Here is an 18,969-nt window from a genome sequence, read left to right on the forward strand (position 1 = left end):
AACTTCTTCCACCTTGTATAGATCGGACAGGCCCCTGGCACAGCATCGTCAGGCGTATCTTTGTGGAGCTGGAAGTCACCGCACAGCTCCTAGTGTCCCACACATCGACGTCCCGCGACTTCCCCTTGATTTGCTCCAGCCACTTCGCCGATATGTGCTGCTCGCTTCTCACGCTCGTCAACTTGGCTTACCAGCTTGGATGAGCGCCGTTGGAAACCGACCATACCTGGCCTTTCTTCGCCTTGAGCAGCGTCCAGTCGGCGTCGAAGTCGTAAGTCCCGAACGCCTGCTCCATGGGCGGAGGGCGATCGTCTCCTCCCAGGAAGTTCTCGGAGAGGAGAAGCGGCCTCTCTTGCTGCTCGGGACCTCCTCCTCCCCGTGGTCGTCGAACCTGTAGCAGAGGATGTTGCGCTGGAAGCTTGTTCCTTCCTCGGCCGCCGGTTTCTCGCTGGCTGGCTTCTCACTCGCGGGTTTCTCTGGGGCCTGCTGCTTCACAGGCTTCGAGTATTCTGCTTCGCTGTCTGGAACTTCCAGGATTCTCCATTCAGCTCATCATCCCTGTCTGGAACCTCGTCACCTTCCTTCGCATCGCCGCAGCTAGCCGCGGACAATCCTTCTTCTGGCGTTTCACATTCACTTGACCTTTTTTCTAGCGATCTCTTTTGGACAGCATCCTTGCTTCCTGGATTACGGTTCAAAAACTCGTCGATCTTCCTGGCCCTAGGAAACTTAACCAAAATTTTTTTTTAAAAAAAAACACTTACTGCTTGCAACGAGAAATGGAGAAATGCCAGCATAGAAACTCTTAGAATTGAAAAAAGAAAACTAGAAGCCAATGAAGCTTAGAAGTATAGCTAGCCAGTCATCAAGAACGTGGATTAGGCTTGAATTACCCATAGATCAATCAATCTTAAAGATTCACTGCTCCGGCGGCTCCACCAGCGGTTCCTGGGGCTGCTGTGGCGCCTGGGGCTGCTGTGGCTGCCGTGGAATCAGTGGATTCCTCCCTGGATCACAAGATCGCAATCGAAATTTCAACATGCAAATGAAAAATACCTCTCTCCTCACGCTTCGTGGTTTCGTGGATCAGCCACGCTTATTTCACGGCAGAAACAGGGCGGGGAGGCGCCTTGGGCGTGTGGCGCCTCCCCGCCCTGGGCGTGTGGCGCTTTCCCGGCTTCTCTGTCGCCGTCTTCCCTGCCGCCATCGCTCTTCTCGCTCTCTAGCTTCCGCTCAAATGAATATACCCTATTCCGATATTTGATACCCCATTTTGAAATCACTTAATGGATATACCTAAGATACCGTCACTTTAAATTTTTTTACTTCTTCTTCGAGCTCGCTAACAAAGGAAGTGTTGAGGAGATGATTCCCCATGTTTCTCAGTGGAGCGCAGCATTCCATCGCAATTTCACTTCCATGAGCTTTGTGCCGCCTGTGAGCACAAAGAGCTTCGTGTCAGCGAAGCTACCGGTCGAGTTTTGATGCCTCCGGGTCGGGCGACTTCACTATTGGGCGACTCTGTGCTGCTGTTGCTTCTTTCGGCATCACGTAGAGATTTCCCAGCGCGTAGACTGCCTCCTCCTCTTTCACGTCGAAGATGGCTACCGCGAGCAAATTTACCAGTGAGTTTTCATGCATGGAGGCCAAAATCTACCTTCAGGACCGCTCTATGATTGGTGCGCTCCAACAACACCACCAGGAAGATATCCCTTGAGAAAAGCTTCTAGGATATAGAATGTTACCACCAGCAGCAATCACGGCATCACTTCATCTTGTTGTCTCCACAAACTATGCTCCCGATATCTCGTAGCACCTGACACAAGGTATTGAGAAAACAACAACAAGAAAACAAAAACTTACAGGGCTAAGAACTGTAAGCTGGTTGGCTATTGCCCGAGAGGTAACAGTTCCTTTGTATCAGAGAGAGCACTGATGTAGACGAGTAGGGCGCGTTTGTCCGGACACCTTGGAACCTTCCGACTTGCAAGTGAAATTTAGCCTGCATACACGCCGTGAGTGGCTTTGAAGAGCAAAGAAACAACTCACTCACAACCTTGTAAGTTGTCACTATCCTATGAGGACTTGGAGGAGAAAAAGTATTAATCCTGCCAAACCTGCTGTTATGAGATAAACAAGATGGTGTTGCAGTACCGGGCAATGTGAAGCGTAGAGATCGTTGCAAACGCAAACTATCTGTGCCACAAAAGCTGGTCAGGTTCTCTATACGACGCAATCTTACGGGTCTAGACAGTCGAGAGATGGCAGTCTTCTTTCTTTGAGGTTTGGACATTTTTATCGTCGTTATCATTTCGAGAGACAGCCTTCGCCTCTGCAGTAATCTGTAGGAAAAAAACAAAGAAAAAGAAGGAAACATTGCATCAAGGTTTAGTAATTTGAATACGTACCAGACCAACTAAAAAACCCCTTCCCAGCCAAATTGTCTGGTAAAATTACTGCTCTGTGGAAGATTTACTGAATTGACAGATTCTTGATGAAATAGATGGAGCGGTCAGAATCCCCTGTGACTGTCTCGATTTGAAGAGCATCCAAAGTTTCGGTCCGAAAAGAAGACGCTGTGCGATCATCACATACGAGGAACTTGTGCAAGTGTCGTCTTTCCAAGGCCCGGCGAGCCACATAAAAGAAGGACCTGCTTAAAACAAGCCATAAAACTGCTGTACATAAATAAGTACCTTCTGATCTCTTGCCGGTCACCTGAAGAACTCTTGTTATCGTTGACGCTGTTCCGTTTGTTCTTCGCCTCATATCTTGTTATTGTCTTTGAGAACCTCTAAGTGTAGAGTGCCTTCTAACACCGTATCCGCAACTGTTTCAGCCAGCTTAAGACCTACTAATGAAAACGTTACACACAATTTACCTCTCGATTGATCCGTTCATCGCTTAAAAGCTCGGGAACGACTTCAGCGAGTATTGATCAACCCATAGCCTCTCCCTCGAGACAGCGATGAGATCTCTTTCCTTCTCAGCGAGCTCGCAAGCCTTCGAGAAAATCCATGAGAACAAACTGATCAACAACGAAAAATAGTCATACTTGATCGCAAAGTCGAGTTAAATTTATCAAGCGAGCATACCTTTTTATTATCAGAGAAGTTTCTATCAACTTCTTGCTCCAACCACGGTTCCGTCAAAAGTCTCTTCGCGACAATTTTCTTCCCCGGCAATCTTCGAGAACAATGATACTGTCCTCTACGACGGCAATTGGAGTCTTTTACGCTACAGCATCGTCGACTCCACGCACACATCGGGAACCACAAGTTTTCTCTTCACTACGGGAAAAGGAAAAAATCCATGAGATCCTGGGAAAATTTAGGCCAAACCTGGCAGATCGCGCTGCGCATCCACGCCGCCGCCCGCATTCACATCCTCAAACCCTTCCCTGCCCTCCTCAAATCCATCGGATCTGATCAAAGAACGCTTCATCCATGAGAAGCGCTTCGTCCGCCATGGCCCGATCTTGCCATCCAGTCAAGCTCAGCGCCTCCATAGCCGCCACAAGGCACAGGTTTTTGGCCCAAATATTCTGTTTAGATGCTAAAGATATTCCGTTTATTTTCAAAAGATTCCGGTTAAGAAAAACAGTATCGCATTTGATCATAGCCAAAAGGAAGGCTTCTGATCCCCCCAGGGATCCTAATTCTGTTCATATTCATATTCCTTTACTATATTTAAAATAACTTTTCATATAATTTTCAAGATAATTACATATCTACAGTTTTGTTGAAATCATCATTTCTCCCATATCTCGAGAGTTCCAAGAGACTGGAAAATAGTTCATGAGACCTTGTTACAACTAATTCTTGTGCTTTGACACAAAGCATGACAAGATGTCCTTCCTGACACATGAATATTAATTAGTTGATTCTCTCAATGGTTACCTCTCCTGAATATATTTGCCATGAGGATGTAAGCTGAGCTATCACCCCTGTCCTCCAGCTCCAAAAACTTCCCAAACGCAAACCGAGCCACCTCAATGTTATTCCACTTTGAGCATATGCCCAGGAGCGTTGTCCAAGTCCGGGATGTCGGCGTAAACGGCATTTTCTCCACAAGACCAATTGCCTCTTGGAACAAGTTTGCTCGGCCCAGCATGCTGATTGCTGAGTGATACAAGTTTTGGTCTGGCACAGTCTCGTAGACTGCTGCATTGAACAACTTGTTGCCTTTTTCAATGAGGCCTGAGCAGCTACAAGCAGCAATGATGCAGCACAAAGTCGCAGCGTCCGCTTGGAAACCTTCGTCTTTCATCCTTCCAAAGTCCTCAAAAACTTGCGATGAGCTCCCCAGACGACTATATCCCGCAATGAGCACCGTCCAGGTTATCAAGTCTCTTGTTACCAATGAATCGAAAAACACCTGTGAATCCACCATGCTTCCGCATTTGCCGTAGAAATCCACCAGGCAGGAGTGTAAAGTTGGATTTTCCTCGACTCCACTCCGGCAAGCGTCAGCATGGACCTGTCTTCCAGCGTTTAGTGCCGCAAGATCTCCGCAGGCCTTGAGTGCTGTCACCAAGACTCCAGCGTCCCTGCTCTGGAGACCACGAAGCTCTCGATGATTGTGGCAGAGAGCATAGATCTCGAGAGCCAGCTCCGGTTCTTCGTTGTCAACGCAGGCTTGCATCAACGCGGTGCTCGAGACAAGATTGTAACTCGGCATTGTGGTGAAGACTCTCCAAGCATCGGCCAAGGTTCCAGACTTCGCGTACAAGGTGACGAGTTTGCTCGCAACGTAGTATTCCGTGTCAAGACCCAGTTCCAACGCTTGAGCATGAACAGCCATTCCTCTCTCCAGGCACCGGATCTTGGCCAGCTTTCCTCCATCGATAACTCGAGCTTCTTCCTTGGCAGCCAGGCTGATACACGCCGTGAGAGCAGCGACGAAGCTCAAAGCCGTCGGAGCACAGCATGTCGCAAAAATGGTGGTGAAGATCTCCAAAGCTGTCTCCTCTTCCCCGTTCTCGGCATAGCCGAGTATGAGAGAGTTCCACGAGACGACGTCGAGACGAGCAGCTCGGCTGAAAACTCGTCCAGCGTCGGTCATGCTCCCGCATTTAGCGTACATGCTCACAAGCGCACTGACCAAGAACACATCGTCAAAACTACATCCAAATCTCAAAGATGAGGCGTGAAGATCCATACCTTTTCTCAGAGACTCGAGCTTGACAGTTCGTCCATGGATCTCCTCGCCACCCTCCTTGATCGCCAAGTTCGAGCAAGCCTTGGCCAGAGCCGCGAAAGTCCGAGAATCCGGTCGGCAAGCTTTCATGGTGGAGTGATCGTCGTCATGGACCATCTTCGCAAAGTAAGCTACAGCCTGTTCTTCCTGCCCGTTCTCCGCAAAGCCAAGCAACAGCGCGTTCCAGGAGACAACGCTGGGAACTTCCATTCCATCGAAAATCCTACGCGCTTCGACAATGCTCCCACACTTCGCGTACATGTCCACCAGAGAATTCGAGACAAAGACGTTGGAGTCGCAGCATCCAGCCATGGAAGCTCTCCAATGGATCCAAACTCCCATCTCCAGAGCCTCGACCTTTCTCGCATCGTCCATAGCCGCGATGGAGCTACACGCCTTGAGCGCTGCTACAAAGCTCCTCTCATTTGGTGACGATCCCATCCTGGAAAAGAGCTCAAGCGCGCTGGATCCGTCCCCATTCTCGGCGTAGCCCAGCACGATCGCGTTCCAAGACACCACATCGGGGTATTCCAGCGCATCAAACACCCCGCGCGCCTCCGCCATGCTGTGGCACTTGGAATACATCGCGATCAGCGCGCTGGCAACTCGGGGGTGGGAATCGCAGCCTATTCCCGCCGCTTCATCGTGGATTTGCCTGCCGCGATCGAGGTCCCGTGAAACCCTTGACGCTCTCAAAGCGGCCAGAATCATCGACACTCTGCTGGAGCTCTCGCATTCTCCTTCCTGGACGAAAATTCTTCTTCTTCTTCTTCTCATCGAATTGGAAGAGGCGCCACTGCGAAATCCACGATTCCACATCCCACAAATCACACGACATAGCTCCTATTTGCCCTAAAAGGAAGCATTCTAAGCTTAAAGGAAGCAATTTATGCTATTTGCCCTAAAGGAAGCCTTTTAACTAAGCTTGCCACGTCACTTTGTTAGAAAGACACGTGTCGCGCCTATATAGGTTTGCCCCTCCACGTCCGCCATGCTGCCACCATGTCCGTGCGTCACGCCCTCTACTTTCACGGTACACGCCTCCCCAATGGCCATACCGCCGGCGGCTTCCTCCTCCTCAATTACCGCGACGCCGAGGTCGCCCGCGACGGCATTTACCTCGGGCCCGAGGCCCCCATCATCGAGGCCGAGTACCGCGCGCTCGTCGCCGGCCTCCACACCGCCTCCCACCTCCGCGTCTCCATCCTCCGCGTCTATGGCGACTCCCAGCTCGTTGTCAACCACGTCTCGGCGGAGTGGTACGCCCGGAGCCCTCTCACGCAGGTGCTGTGGCGCCTTAGCCGCGAGAGATTTAGCTCTTTCTCGATCGAGCGAGTGCCCAGCTATGGATATAACGGCGCCGCGGATGTGTCGCACGTAGCTGCGAGCTTGCGCTCGGATTTCTGCCGCACCGGTGGCACTCGCGTGTTTTGATTCGACTCTTGCTAGGAATGTAGCTGTCGATCGATCGAATCGATCGAGTTCTTCCGAGGAACACGATCACCATTTCGTTCGAAATATTTTCAAGGCCTAGGGTACAATGCTAGTGAATCTTGTCCAATGCCATGGCGGCAGCGCCTTGGATCGCGCAGCGCGCTCCCGCTCGGAATCGCCAGTTCTTCGTGGCGCCAGGACGGATTCCATCGGATTTGCCAGGAAATCTGTGAGCAGGGTCTATGTCTTGGACGTCCATCCGCTGTGCTACCGCGGGAGCAAGCCGGATTCCAGCGAGTTTTTGTGGTGGATGAGAGCGTTTCTTCGCAGGATTGTGCTTGACGATCCAGTGATTGCTGTAAGTCTCGTTTTGTTGTTGCAGGATTGGATGAAATGCGATTGTGTAGCGCAGGTTTTCGATGGCGAATTTGGGAATGACTATAGGAGAAAAATTCTTCCTGCTTACAAGGCTGGAAGGAGGAAATTCAAGCCTCTAGATCCGAGCTTCAAATGGACAAGAGGTTTAGAGGCGAGTTTCTCTCGTTTCCAATGCTTTCTTCGACAGTGTAACATACCTGTAAGTCCTCGATCTTTCATTCTTCCTTTTTCCATGAGCTAAAACGAAGTTCATTGCTGACAGGTTGTGAAAGTTGATAATGCTGAAGCGGACGACGTCATTGCGACACTAGCTCGGCAAGTTAACGACAGGAGTTTGAAAGCAGTCATTGCATCCCCGGATAAAGATTTCAAGCAGCTCGTTTCGGAAAACGTCGAGCTGCTGATTCCGTTCGCGGATCTACGAAGGTGGTCATTTTACACAGTCAAGGATTACGTTGAACAACACAAATGCGAGCCTGGGATTGAATTGGGACTTCGTAAGTATCCAGTTTCGTAAGTTTGGCTGATTATTCCAATTTTTTTTTCTTTCCAAGGATGCTTGCTAGGGGATGCTGCTGATGGTGTTCCCGGTGTGCCTGGGTTTGGACGGAAAACAGCTCTGAAACTTATGAGGAAGCACGGCTCGCTAGAAAATCTATTAAGTGCAGCGGCATTTCGGACGGTTGGGAAGCCCTACATACAAGATGCTCTCAAGGAGCATTCCGTGTTGCTTGAGAAAAACTTGGAAGTTTTGTCCTTACGCAGGTAACTGGCTATTCTTTTCTAGCAGATTTTCTTATTTCCTTTTTATTGCAGAGATATTAACGTAGAGCTACCAGTTGAGTGGTGCTTGTCCAGGGATAAGTCAAACGATCTTGCTGCATTGCAGTGGCTCGAGAAAGAACTTGAAATGCTGCAGCGTGTCTAAACACAGGTATCTGGCTATTGGTTTCTAGCATCCAGATGATTTTTTAATTTTTCTTGCAGAGATATTGACGTAGAGCTGGTGCTTGTCGAGGGATAAGTCAAGCGATCTTGCTGCATTGAAGGAACTTGAAACGTTGCAGGTTGTTTAGCAGCGGTGAACTGATCAGGCTCGAGGTATGAAAAATTTGAGCTCGCTTTATCGTTTCTTACTACGGCCTTCGTAGAATCCATAATCTGTCCTTGATGGAAACGAAGGTTGGTCCACTTCTGCAGAAACCTCAGGGTCTTTCAGATGAGGATGCTCTTGCAGTGTACAGACGAATGCAACGTCAGGGATTGAAACCAGCCATTGGCATTGTTGTTGGCGCTCTCAAGGTATGTAGAAGCATGAGAGATCTACAACTAGGCAGGAGAATTCACAGGGATGTTTCCGAGACAGGTGACTTCTCAAACATTATCGTCGCCAACATCCTGCTTGATCTGTACGCGAAATGCGGAAGCATGATAGATGCCCGTGCAGCATTTAACAGCATGCCGCATCGCGATGTTGTCTCCTGGAATTCGATCATACAGGGATATGCACATAGTGGAAACGGTGACATGGCTCTACAGTTGTTTGCTCGTATGGAAGACGAAGGGTACAAACCGGATCGAGTATCAGTTCTTGGTGCTCTCAAGGCTTGTTCCAGCTTGATAGAGAAGGATTCCGGGCAGGCTTTGGATGGTCGACGGGTGGTATTCTTAGAGAGGAGCAGGGAGATTCACAGGAAAGCAGTAAAACTTGGCATAGACTCGGATCTCTTCGTCGCGAGCACGTTGATTGATCTTTACGCAAAATGTGGGAGCTTGACAGAGGCTCGTCGAGTTTTCGAAGGAATGAGCCATCGTAGTGTGGTGACATGGAACTGCATGATTCTCGGGTATGCCGGCAGCGGCGAGGGTGGTGAAGCTCTCGATATCTATGCTCGAATGCGTCGTGGAGACACTCCACCGGATGCTTTAACTTTCATCGCAGCACTGAAAGCTTGTTGCTGTCTCGCAGACGAGGAACTTGGGACAGTTGTTCATGGTGAAGAAGAAACGCAAGTCTTGAAGATTCAGAGCTTGGAAAAAGGAAGGGCCGTTCACTTGGAAGCTGGTGAGCACTCGTCAAACATCTTAGTGACCAACACACTCGTGGAGTTCTATGCCAAGTGTGGGAGCATGGTGGAGTCTCGCAGTTTGTTCGACAGTATTGAACGTCCAGACGTGGTTTCTTGGAACTGCCTCACTCTTGGTTATGCTCAGAACGGCAAAGGCGAGCAAGCTCTTGAGATATTCTTTAGCATGGATGAGAATGGTTGCGCTCCAGATCGTGTCACAGTTCTTGCTGCACTAAAGGCCTGCGTCACCTTGGCTGAGAAGGAACAGGGCCAGATTGTCGACGGAGGCGTCGTTAAGCTTCGGGCTTTGGAGAGAGGCAAGGCCGTGCATGCTCGAGCTCTCGCTTTTGTGGACGGAGAAGACCTCTCTGTTCATAATGCTCTCGTTGACATGTACGCCAAGTGTGGAAGCATGGTGGATGCTTGGCTGGTTTTCGAAGATATGGTGGTGCGAGATGTGATATCTTGGACGGGGATAATCCTGGGGTATGCTTGCGGCGGCCAGCACAAGCTCGTCTTACAATCGTTTGAAAGCATGCAAGAGGAAGGTGTTAAGGGAGATCACGTCACTGCTACTACTGCATTTAAGGCTGTTGCGACTCTAGCGGAGAAAGAAGACGGCAAGCTTGTGAAGAAATGGTTGGAAAAAGGCAGAGCTCTCCACTTGCAAGTCGCAGGGATTTGCGAACTGGATGTCTACTTTGCTAGTGTCCTGGTGGATATGTATACGAAGTGTCGAAGCATGGAGGATGCTCGGGGAGTCTTCGACAGCCTCAAAGGTCGGGACCTTGTTCTTTGGAACTCCATGATCTTGGGATACAGTCAGTGTGGAGAACCCGAGCTCGCTCAGGAGTTTTACACTCGGTTGCTGCAAGAGAAAAGCTTGGAACCGGATGGGGTGACTTACGTTGCTGTTCTCAAAGCCTGCGCCAGCCTTGCAGCACTGGACTTCGGGCAGCAGATTCACGTCCAAGCTTGCAGCGCTGGACTGGATACAGAGCCATCGGTGGGAAGCTCTCTCGTTAGCTTCTATGGGAGGTGTGGAAGCATGACCGAAGCCGAGGAGGCGTTTGAGGCAATCGCGGACAAGACGGTGGTGGCATGGAGTGCTCTCATGGCGGGATACAGCAGCCAGGGCGACAGCCTGCGGGTCTTTGAGCTCTTCGAGGCCATGAAGCGTGAACGAGTGCGTCCAGACGGCGTCACCTTTGTCTCGGTGCTCACGGCATGCAGCCACGCCGGGCTGGTTGACAAGGGACGTGAGTTCTTCGAGGCCATGAGCAGCGAGTATGGAGTGGCTCCAAACGTCCAGCACTACACTTGCTTGGTGGATCTTCTGTGCCGGGCAAATCGGCTAGACGAAGCGCTCAAGACCGTGGAGGCGATGCCTTGCAAGGCGGACGCAGTGCTGTGGACGGCGCTGTTAAGTTCATGCCTCAAGTGGAGAGATGTGGAGCTTGGCAGGATGGCTTTCCAGTCGGTTCTCAAGCTCGACGATGGAACAGGCTCCGCGTACTCTCTCATGTCCAACATCTATGCGCGAGGTGAGTCGGATTTACAGCTCCAAGACAAAGCTCCATAGTCATGGGAAACAGTCATGGGAACGATTTAATGCTCGACTGACTGACGCTACTGTTGGAGAGAAACGACATGTTTTACTTCACTTCCATCTCAGGTTGCGTTGTTGTCTTTCTTTCTTATCAGTAACTAACAAAGATTTCCCTTCTGGCAGGCTGAGCTTTCTCCGCTGTTAAGTCGGACACTTTCGGCTGCTGGCAATTCCTGAAACGTCGGGTCACGGTATTCGATAGGCGCTGGTATATCCCGCACAAAGGTGATCCTCTTCATTTTTTACGTTGTTGCTCCTTCACACAAGTCGCCCTCACCCTCCAGGAACAAAAACAAGGTGAGACCCCGTTTTGACCCGCATTTTAAAACCGTAACGATGGCAACATCTCCTTGAATGGATAGACACCAGCACAGCAGCAGCCATCCATGGTGAGCACTCTTCTTTTCTCTTTCACTTTTCACGTTTTTTTCTCTTCTTATGCTGCTGGCCCGTGCATGCTTGCTCGACTACCTTGCACTTACGCTAGGCTTTTTTGCTTTTGTAGAGGCGGGGAGCTTGCGGTGCCTCCCAACCACCAGCGTTTCGAGGTTAGTTTTTGTGTCGAGAACGTGGGCTCGTAAGCTCTCGCGTTTGTTTAGTTCTCGCAGCCAGCGTAGTTTTTACAGTCTTCCTGGATGCTCCAGGACAAAACTAAGCTTTTCTGGGTCCATGCAGAGCAGCGTTTCTGTCTCGTTATAGTCTTTTTATTCTCCTCCTCGTGATTACATCCATCATTGTTTTTGAGCTCCACTTGCCACCCGCTTATGAGTTCCACTGAGATCACCATCTAAACTTCCTTTGTTTTTCTTCTTTTAACAGGCAGGCATGGGAACTCGAGAGAAACGAACAGAACACAAGCGAAGAACAAGGCTAAAACAAGGAGAGGTATGTACTCCTATGCCTAATCCTACAGCAAAGCATGGAAGTTTCTGGTCCCATTGGCACCCCATGTTCGTCATTTTCTCGCTCAACATGCCTTTGTCAATGAGCGTGACCTTCCAGCTCCAGCCAGCAAAAGTGCCAAGAGCGAAGAGCCTTAAGCTGTGACCATGCATTTGTCACTTAGAGCCAGGAACGCTCGTGAGCCCTCTCATTTTTCTTCTGTCTTGCTTGGCTTGCATACCTCTGTGTGTCGAATGAGCTTCCCTTATCCTTGCGAGTGAATTCTCGAAGTGGCTGTCAAAAAGCTCTAAAGAGCTGATCCGATCAATCTCCAAGCATGTTGTGGTGGTTTTTTGTAGAAATTGTGTGACTTGGCTCTGTTTAATCCATGAATTTGCATCTTACACGGCAGGAAGGAGAGCGCTTGAACGTGGATGATGGTGTGCCTTAGATCAACGTAGCTAGTGGAAGCAAGCAAGTTTAAAAAATGGAAGAACGAGGTAAAAACATTGACAGCGAATGAATGAAACGATGAAAGCGTTTTGATCCTGTGATTTCTCCAGGTTTGCGGACATGGTGAAAAGCTCGCTCGCGGTGGTGTAGTAATTTTTGGGCGCAACAAGGACATCGATGTTGTTTGTGTTGGAAATGTGGTATGGTTTCTCTTTGCTTTTAGTTCTTAGGACTTTCCCCTTGAAATGGTTGTTTAAGTTGGTATAGTTTTTTCGTTTCTTCAGAGGGCCCGGGAGATGTCTTACATCCGTCCACAGTGCGATTCATGCACCAGCAGTGGGCTCGAAAAAGGAAGGCATTCACCAATTTGGAAGGAGCTCGCTCGAGCTTGATCAAGCTTCCAAGCGTGAAGAAGCTTTTCCTTCCATCCATCAGACTTTAAAGTATCTCCGTGATCCGTGATCCTCGGTCCTCGGAGGAACACTTCCTCTCAAAAGTAAAAATGCCTCTTTTGGGAGATTCTCCATGACACGATCGATGTGGGCTCCCGGCAGGAGCGCCGCCGCGCGGATCAATCCATGTGGGCAGTCGCCTCCGCGGCCCGGATTTAGTGGGTCGATCGCGGATTCGGGAATCCGCCACGAAAATCCAGGGTGGTCGTCTCCATCGTCGCGGTGAATGCCCAATGTGGGTGACGAGAGGAGCAAGATCAAAGAGGTAAGAAGAAGAATCGATTCATTTGAGTGGGAAGCTAGGGAGAGAAGAGTATTTGGGGATGAATTGGCTTAAGAAGCGAGGAATCATATTGTTACTTTTAGATCTAAAGAGTTATAAATTTCAATACCCATCTGGTATATATGAAACAAGTAAAGATAAGTTTAGCAGCTTGTGTTGGTGCACAATCTGACTATAAATTTAATAAACACTTCTTTTGCATAATCCATTTTCAGTGTGATTGTTTTGTTTGCAAGATTGTGGCCTTTTTCATGCCTTTCTATTGTTGGTAATTCCTTTGAAGCACTATGGAAAGCAAGGGTGCGTTAACTATGGCTATAAGCTATATATGTAATTTATTTATATAATGGTATTTCTTATGATAAAGATTTATCAAGTTTTTTTAATTTCCTGTATAACTTTAATTTGCTATCTTTGATTCGTAATCTGTTGATCAGAACTTGATTAAGGTTGCAAGCTGATGCAGTGGCTATGGAATAGTTAGTGCACCCTAGTGCTTCAAAGGAATTACTAACAATAGAAATGTATGAAAGGCCACAATCTTGCAATGCAAAACAAACAAAACAATCAAAACAATCACACTGAAAATGGATTGTGCAAAATCTTTGCTAAACCTATCTTTATTTGTTTCATATATACCAGATGGGTATTGAAATCTATACTAAAAATCCAACTCTTTAGATCTAAAAGTAACAATATGATTCCTCTAGTCAATTATTGCTGAATGCTTCTTAAGCCAATTCATCCCCAAATACATAGTATCTGAATTCTCTATTATACCATTAAAATCTGTACTTTTTGAAAAGCTTCCCATTTTATAAAATTCTCAATTCCATAACCATCTTTCATTTGCAGATCTGCAGTTAATCTGTTTGCAAAATACTTGGAATCTTGAACTACTTTAACCCCAAGTTTCTTGAGAAGTTGAAGTGATATAGCTGACCGTTGATAACCATTATCAAATGCAATTGTGATGTGATAATCACTGTATTCTACATAATAAAAAGTATTACATATATGCTGATTTAGTCTCTTATATTTTTTGGACTTAGATAAGTTGTAATCACCCATGATACCATTAACCTCAAATGTTAGAGTACTTAGAATGCCACTGTAGTTTAACTCTAAACAGTGTTAATGTATCTAAGGTGAATCCAAAATTATATCGTGATCAAAAATCACTATCAAAGTCTTTATAACTTCACAATCCTCCATCATAAACTTGAAATCCTTAACCTGTGAATTACTGTCGACAGTAATATTAAACTCATTCACCAACTTCTGAGAAATAACATCATAATAAACCAGAATCCCAAACTATATTCAGTTTCCTTTCAAGCCCAGAGTCTCCAGCTAACCTAAAGCTTTTGCCATCAAACCCTAAATTACAAAATCATAGCATCATCCTTTAAAGACTCGTCCCTTTTTCTGGACACTTTATATATGTCTATCTCCCTTCGCTGCGAGGATCGAGAAGGACGTCCTCCTCGCTTTTGCTGAGTCTGGGCAGAGTGAACAAGTCAACAACTTACCCATGGAACTCGACCTTTCCAATAGTTGGTTGTGCTGCTTAAGAAACCACAGTTTCCGCAATGCCCACCAAGGAGCAGTACATGCACAGTCGGGCATGAGCTCCAAAAAGTTTCAAGCGCCTCCACGATGATCATTCCGGGATATGCCTTGATCGTGTTCCAAGAAGTAACGTCGCTCAAAGCCTCCTCGAGTCCACTAGCTTGCCCGCCTATTGGCCACGATTCATGGGCATCGTATACGTCGGGAATAGCCTCTCGTCTGGCCGTGGTTTAAGTAGGCCAGGCTCTTCGGCATTTTGTCCAGCTAGCAGCCGCTTCCTCACTTGTGACCAGGAGTTTGATCCTTGCGAACTTTGACAGGATCCTCCAAAGCTTCTGAATCCTAACATAGGAAATCTAAAGTGAACACGTAAAAGACTTGAAAACCTGGTCGTGCTTGTCGCATAAATCGTCCTTTTGGAGACCATCGTTCTGTGAGTTGTCAAGAAAGCTCAGATACTTCCCAAGTTTCTGTTTAGACACTTCATGCTTCTGCTGAAAGTTGTCAAGCGCACCCGGTCACGCTTCATGGCTTCTTTCACATTTGCAAGAAAGAGGCGCCTCTCCTTCTCTCCTTCCTTTTCGAGAGACTCCTGCTTCCTGAAATCTCTCTTCATCGTTTCTGGGAGCTGAGAACACGCAACCAAATCTACTTCCGACCTAGAAAACTATATCTAAGTGTCACCGTCGTGGTTTTGGGACCTTCCAGCGCTGGTGCTGTCTGATCGTCTTGCTTTGCAGTCGCTACATTCGTTTCTGCTGAAAGAACCTTGCCATCCTCCAAAGCTTTGTTTCTCATGTTTTGTAGAGCTATCCTGTTCTCTATATTCTCCTGGCATTGAGAGCATACACAGATATCCAGCAAGCTTCGAAGACGTCCTTCCGCGGCCTAGAAAGAAGAAAGAAAAAAAACCCGATGGTTTAAACTCAAGAAAAAAGGAGCCTTCCACCAACCTTAGCAGAACCTTCCATGTTCAAACCATTCTCCTCCGAGTTGATGAGCGCCTCAATCTCATTGAGAAGCTTCAACTTCTCACGAGAGCGCGAAGTCCCACAGTTCCAGCCCCACCATGATCCTTCTTCGAGCCTAGCACCCTGGACCAAGCTGCCTTGTTCGACCAAGGATTCGATAGGAAGCCCTTCCCATTCACCGACATTGTCCGAAGAGCATTGCTGAGAAAGTTTGGATCGTGCGGCGGCGGCGGCGGGGGCGAGTGATTGAGCTGTCGGAGGGAGACGAGTGAGGAACGGTGAGAAAGTAAAGGAGGAGGAGGAGTGGCGACATTGATGTCCCTGGAGATCTTCTTGAGCTTGGCGGTGCCGGCGCCAGGCCTCCAGTCCATAGCCACGCGCGAGAAGGGCCACTGGAAACCCTCTACCGTGAAATTCCGCTTCTTGACAGCTTCCATGGCCGGATCATGCTCGCGCTACCCCGAGAGCATAGCACCGCCGCCACTCCGTTCGCGTGACAATGACTTAGCAGTTAGTCGTTAGGGCTTTGCCGATCCCCTAACGGTTTCCGAATGTAGAAGCCTTCTTCCAGATGCGCGATCTGGGCAAATGCTGCTATGCTTCTGGTCCAAAGGATTTCTCACTCATCTCCAGCATTTGATCATACGACTCCTGACATCCTCCATCTCGACAAGCTGCACATAGACGGTGATAAGATCGTTCCACGCAACTGGATCCAGGGACCAACAGTGATCAAAGAGACATGACCATGATCCAGATGCCCGTTTTAGGCATATGCTTGAATCGATTTGGGCGATCGATCGCGGAAAAACATCGTCCAGACTGCTTAGCCGGTGTCCATTATCATCGACGAGAGACCCATTCTCAGCCAGCAGCAATCACGCCATCACTCATCTTGTTGTCTCCTCAAAGTATGCTCCGTAGCACCTGAAACAAGGTATTGCAACAACAAGAAAACAAAAACTTACAGGGGTAAGAACTGTAAGCTGGTTGGCTGTTGCCAGTCATTAGACGAGAGGTAACAGTTGCTTTGTATCAGAGAGGGCACTGATATAGTCGACACCTTGTAACCTTCCGACTTGCAAATGAAATTTAGTTTGCATACACACCGTCAGTGGCTTTGAAGAGCAAAGAAACAAGTCACAACCTTGTAAGTTGTCACTAGGAGGAGAAAAAGTATTAATCCTGCCAAAACTGCTGCTATGAGATAAACAAGATGGTGTTGCAGTACCGGGCAATTTGAAGCGTAGAGATCATTGCAAACGCAAATTATCTGTGCCACAAAAGCTGGTCAGGTTCTCTATACGACGCAAGCTTACGGGTCTAGACAGTCGAGAGATGGCAGTCTTCTTTCTTTGAGGTTTGGACATTTTTATCGTTGTTATCATTTCCAGACACAGCCTTCGCCTCCGCAGTAATCTGTAGAAAGAAAAAAACATTCGATCAAGGTCTAGTAATTTGAATACGTACCAGATCAACTGAAAAAATCGATTTTCCTCCATGCCGCTGAGCGCTCCATCTATTTCATAAAAAATCTGTCCATTCAGTAAATCTTCCACAGAGCAGTAATTTTACCAGACAATTCGGCTTAGAATCCCCTGTGACTGTCTCGATTTGAAGAGCATCCAAAGTTTTGGTCCGAAAAGAAGCTGTGCGATCATCACAGACTAGGAACTTGTGCAAGTGTCGTCTTTCCAAGGCCCGGCGGGCCACGTAAAAGGACCTGCTATAAAGAAGCTATAAAACTGCTGTACATAAATAAGTACCTTTTGATCTCTTGCCAGTCACCTGAAGAACTCTTGTTATCACCTGAAGAACTCTTGTGATCGTTGACGCTGTTCCGTTTGTTCTTCGCCTCATATCTTGTTATCAGCGCTTGTCTTTGAGAACCTCTAAGTGTAGAGTGCCTTTTAACACCGTATATGCAACTGGCTTAAGACCTGCTAATGAAAACGTTACACACAATTTACCTCTCGATTGATCTGTTCATCGCTTAAAAGCTCGGGAGCGACTTCAGCGAGTATTTATCAACCCACAGCTGGTCAATCCTCTCCGTCGAGACAGCGATGGGATCTCTTTCCTTCTCAGTGAGCTCGCAAGCCTTCGAGAAAATCCATGAGAACAAACTGATCAACATTGCAAAGTCGAGTTAAATTTATCAAGCGATCATACCTTTTTTTTTATCAGAGAAGTTTCTATCAACTTCTTGCTCCAACCGCGGTTCCGTCAAAAGTTTCTTCGCGACAATTTTCTTCCCCGGCAATCTTCGAGAACAATGATACTTTCCTCTACGACGGCAATTGGAGTCTTTTCGCATCGTCGACTCCCCGCACACATCGGGAACCACAAGTTTTCTCTTCACTAGGGGAAAAGGAAAAACTCCATGAGAACTTTCCTGGGAAAATTTAGGCCAAACCGCGGCATTCTCATCCTCAAACCCTTCCCTGCCCTCCTCAAATCCATCGGAGCACAGGATCTGATCAAAGAACGCTTCATCCATGAGAAGCGCTTCATCCCCCATGGCCTGATCTTGCCATCCAAAGGTTTTTGGCCCAAATATTCTGTTTAGATGCTACAGATGTTCCGTTTATTTACAAAAGATTCCGGTTAAGAAAAACAGTACATGCATTCTGGATAAACCCTAAAACCGTGGAGGCAAAAAGGAATTGCGTCAGCCGGGAGTCGAACCCGGGTCTATTGCTTGGAAGGCAATTATCCTAACCGTTGGACTACTGACGCATTAACAATCTTGCTTAGCTTAAAATGATACTAAGCTGGAAAACAAAAACGATATGATTATGAAACAAAAGGTCTTAGACAAAAAGGATTGCGTCAAGCGGCATTTGATCATAGTTGTGGCAACGCCAGAAGGATCTTTGCAAACGCAGGCTTCTTCCAGATTGGAGCTAGATATGGATCCCACCAGGGCTGTTCATGAGATATTATTTTGCTTTTTCATAGCTTGAAGATAATTATGCTTTTTTCTTTGAGAAACTTAATCAATCAAGCAACGTGTTTTCAACATGAAGGAGGAACACCATCTATGCTCCCAAAGAAGCCTTTGAACTTCGTCCACCAAATTGATCCTGGAGCTGTGAACAGACATATGTAGCAGGACTGGATGCTGGGAGCATCCGTTCGAGCTTTCGACATGTTACTTCCAGTGCTTCCTCTTACTTTTGATGATCGTTTTCCTCACTGCCAAGTTTGTTCGTCCCAGCAGCAATGGTCAAGCAGAGCACCACCATCACTGTCGTCTAGACATAAATCTGATGCAATGGGGAAGGTAAATTTAAGGGTAGATCTCAGAAAAAAAAAGGTGACGTCATCTAAAAAATTTTCCTCTACAGTTGGCTTTGCAAGAGTGCGAGGTTCTTGCAAATCCTGAACATAGCCATTTCTAAAAGATTCTAGAGAATATTCTCCCACAGTCGAGAGTTTCCTTCCAGCAATGTTTGTCAGCAGTTCTTTTTTGATGGATGGAAAAAGTTACTAAGTAAATTCTCCTTGTAATAACGCATATAGATCTTATTTCCGTGTTTACACTTTGTAGGCATCATAAGGAATCTCAAATAACACCATTATTCCATTCTATTCATAATATAAACAATACATTTTATTATAACTCATAAATCATATACTTTTTCAAGTTTATATCAAAAGAAAA

General features: G+C 47.4%; 4 protein-coding genes, 2 long non-coding RNA genes and 1 other non-coding gene across 13 annotated transcripts; 2 read left to right on the forward strand and 5 right to left on the reverse strand.

Moving 5' to 3' along the window:
- Positions 1-855: 855 nt before the first annotated feature.
- On the reverse strand, positions 856-1,135 carry LOC112340762. Its single transcript, XR_002990264.1, has 2 exons — positions 1,057-1,135; positions 856-1,007 (listed from the first exon to the last, which is right to left on the reverse strand). It is a non-coding gene; the product is annotated as an uncharacterized LOC112340762 (long non-coding RNA).
- A 122-nt stretch (positions 1,136-1,257) lies between these two features.
- LOC9640568 lies at positions 1,258-3,525 on the reverse strand. Of its 3 annotated transcripts, XR_002990261.1 has the most exons (10): positions 3,342-3,525; positions 3,096-3,290; positions 2,882-3,028; positions 2,719-2,830; positions 2,409-2,653; positions 2,155-2,342; positions 2,057-2,108; positions 1,864-2,002; positions 1,658-1,816; positions 1,258-1,604 (listed from the first exon to the last, which is right to left on the reverse strand). It is a non-coding gene; the product is annotated as an uncharacterized LOC9640568 (long non-coding RNA). The 3 variants fall into 3 exon arrangements; XR_002990260.1 differs by having other exon boundaries at positions 2,057-2,342; XR_002990262.1 differs by having other exon boundaries at positions 2,057-2,342; positions 2,697-2,830.
- A 216-nt stretch (positions 3,526-3,741) lies between these two features.
- LOC112340758 (pentatricopeptide repeat-containing protein At5g16860-like) lies at positions 3,742-5,255 on the reverse strand. The gene is made up of 2 exons (XM_024659705.1): positions 5,163-5,255; positions 3,742-5,098 (listed from the first exon to the last, which is right to left on the reverse strand). Exon 2 carries the CDS (start codon positions 5,083-5,085, stop codon positions 3,889-3,891), a length of 1,197 nt encoding a protein of 398 aa, XP_024515473.1. The 5' UTR covers positions 5,086-5,098; positions 5,163-5,255; the 3' UTR covers positions 3,742-3,888.
- On the reverse strand, positions 5,088-5,763 carry LOC112340776 (pentatricopeptide repeat-containing protein At1g03540-like). The gene is made up of 2 exons (XM_024659754.1): positions 5,163-5,763; positions 5,088-5,098 (listed from the first exon to the last, which is right to left on the reverse strand). Exons 1-2 carry the CDS (start codon positions 5,761-5,763, stop codon positions 5,088-5,090), a joined length of 612 nt encoding a protein of 203 aa, XP_024515522.1.
- Positions 5,764-6,375: 612 nt separating this feature from the next.
- On the forward strand, positions 6,376-8,044 carry LOC9640569 (DNA polymerase I). Its single transcript, XM_024659709.1, has 5 exons — positions 6,376-6,991; positions 7,046-7,210; positions 7,274-7,508; positions 7,566-7,776; positions 7,999-8,044. Exons 1-5 carry the CDS (start codon positions 6,740-6,742, stop codon positions 8,033-8,035), a joined length of 900 nt encoding a protein of 299 aa, XP_024515477.1. The 5' UTR covers positions 6,376-6,739; the 3' UTR covers positions 8,036-8,044.
- On the forward strand, positions 8,034-12,738 carry LOC9640311 (pentatricopeptide repeat-containing protein At5g27110). Of its 5 annotated transcripts, XR_002990257.1 has the most exons (10): positions 8,034-8,112; positions 8,163-10,755; positions 10,813-10,914; positions 10,974-10,986; positions 11,052-11,078; positions 11,195-11,237; positions 11,509-11,574; positions 11,984-12,071; positions 12,135-12,224; positions 12,309-12,738. XR_002990257.1 is itself a non-coding variant. In XM_024659689.1 (2 exons), the coding sequence occupies exon 2, from the start codon at positions 8,182-8,184 to the stop codon at positions 10,660-10,662; it is 2,481 nt and encodes an 826-aa protein (XP_024515457.1). In that variant the 5' UTR covers positions 8,034-8,112; positions 8,163-8,181; the 3' UTR covers positions 10,663-10,811. The 5 variants fall into 5 exon arrangements, 1 of the variants encoding a protein (XP_024515457.1); XR_002990256.1 differs by having other exon boundaries at positions 10,974-11,078; positions 12,292-12,738; XR_002990255.1 differs by having other exon boundaries at positions 10,974-11,078.
- A 5,231-nt stretch (positions 12,739-17,969) lies between these two features.
- On the reverse strand, positions 17,970-18,041 carry TRNAG-UCC. The gene has a single exon. It is a non-coding gene; the product is annotated as a tRNA-Gly (tRNA).
- Positions 18,042-18,969: the final 928 nt, after the last annotated feature.

Source organism: Selaginella moellendorffii, unplaced genomic scaffold (genome assembly GCF_000143415.4).
Source record: "Selaginella moellendorffii unplaced genomic scaffold, v1.0 SELMOscaffold_70, whole genome shotgun sequence".
Lineage (NCBI taxonomy): Eukaryota > Viridiplantae > Streptophyta > Lycopodiopsida > Selaginellales > Selaginellaceae > Selaginella > Selaginella moellendorffii.

Coding starts and splice junctions, on each gene's coding strand:
- LOC112340758 (XM_024659705.1), bottom strand. CDS start 5,085: ATGTACGCTAAATGCGGGAGCATGACCGACGCTGGACGAGTTTTCAGC.
- LOC112340776 (XM_024659754.1), bottom strand. CDS start 5,763: ATGGCGGAGGCGCGCGGGGTGTTTGATGCGCTGGAATACCCCGATGTG.
- LOC9640569 (XM_024659709.1), top strand. CDS start 6,740: ATGCTAGTGAATCTTGTCCAATGCCATGGCGGCAGCGCCTTGGATCGC. Junction 6,992..7,045: donor TTGACGATCCAGTGATTGCT/GTAAGTCTCGTT, acceptor TGTGTAGCGCAG/GTTTTCGATGGCGAATTTGG. Junction 7,777..7,998: donor GAAGTTTTGTCCTTACGCAG/GTAACTGGCTAT, acceptor TTTTTCTTGCAG/AGATATTGACGTAGAGCTGG.
- LOC9640311 (XM_024659689.1), top strand. CDS start 8,182: ATGGAAACGAAGGTTGGTCCACTTCTGCAGAAACCTCAGGGTCTTTCA.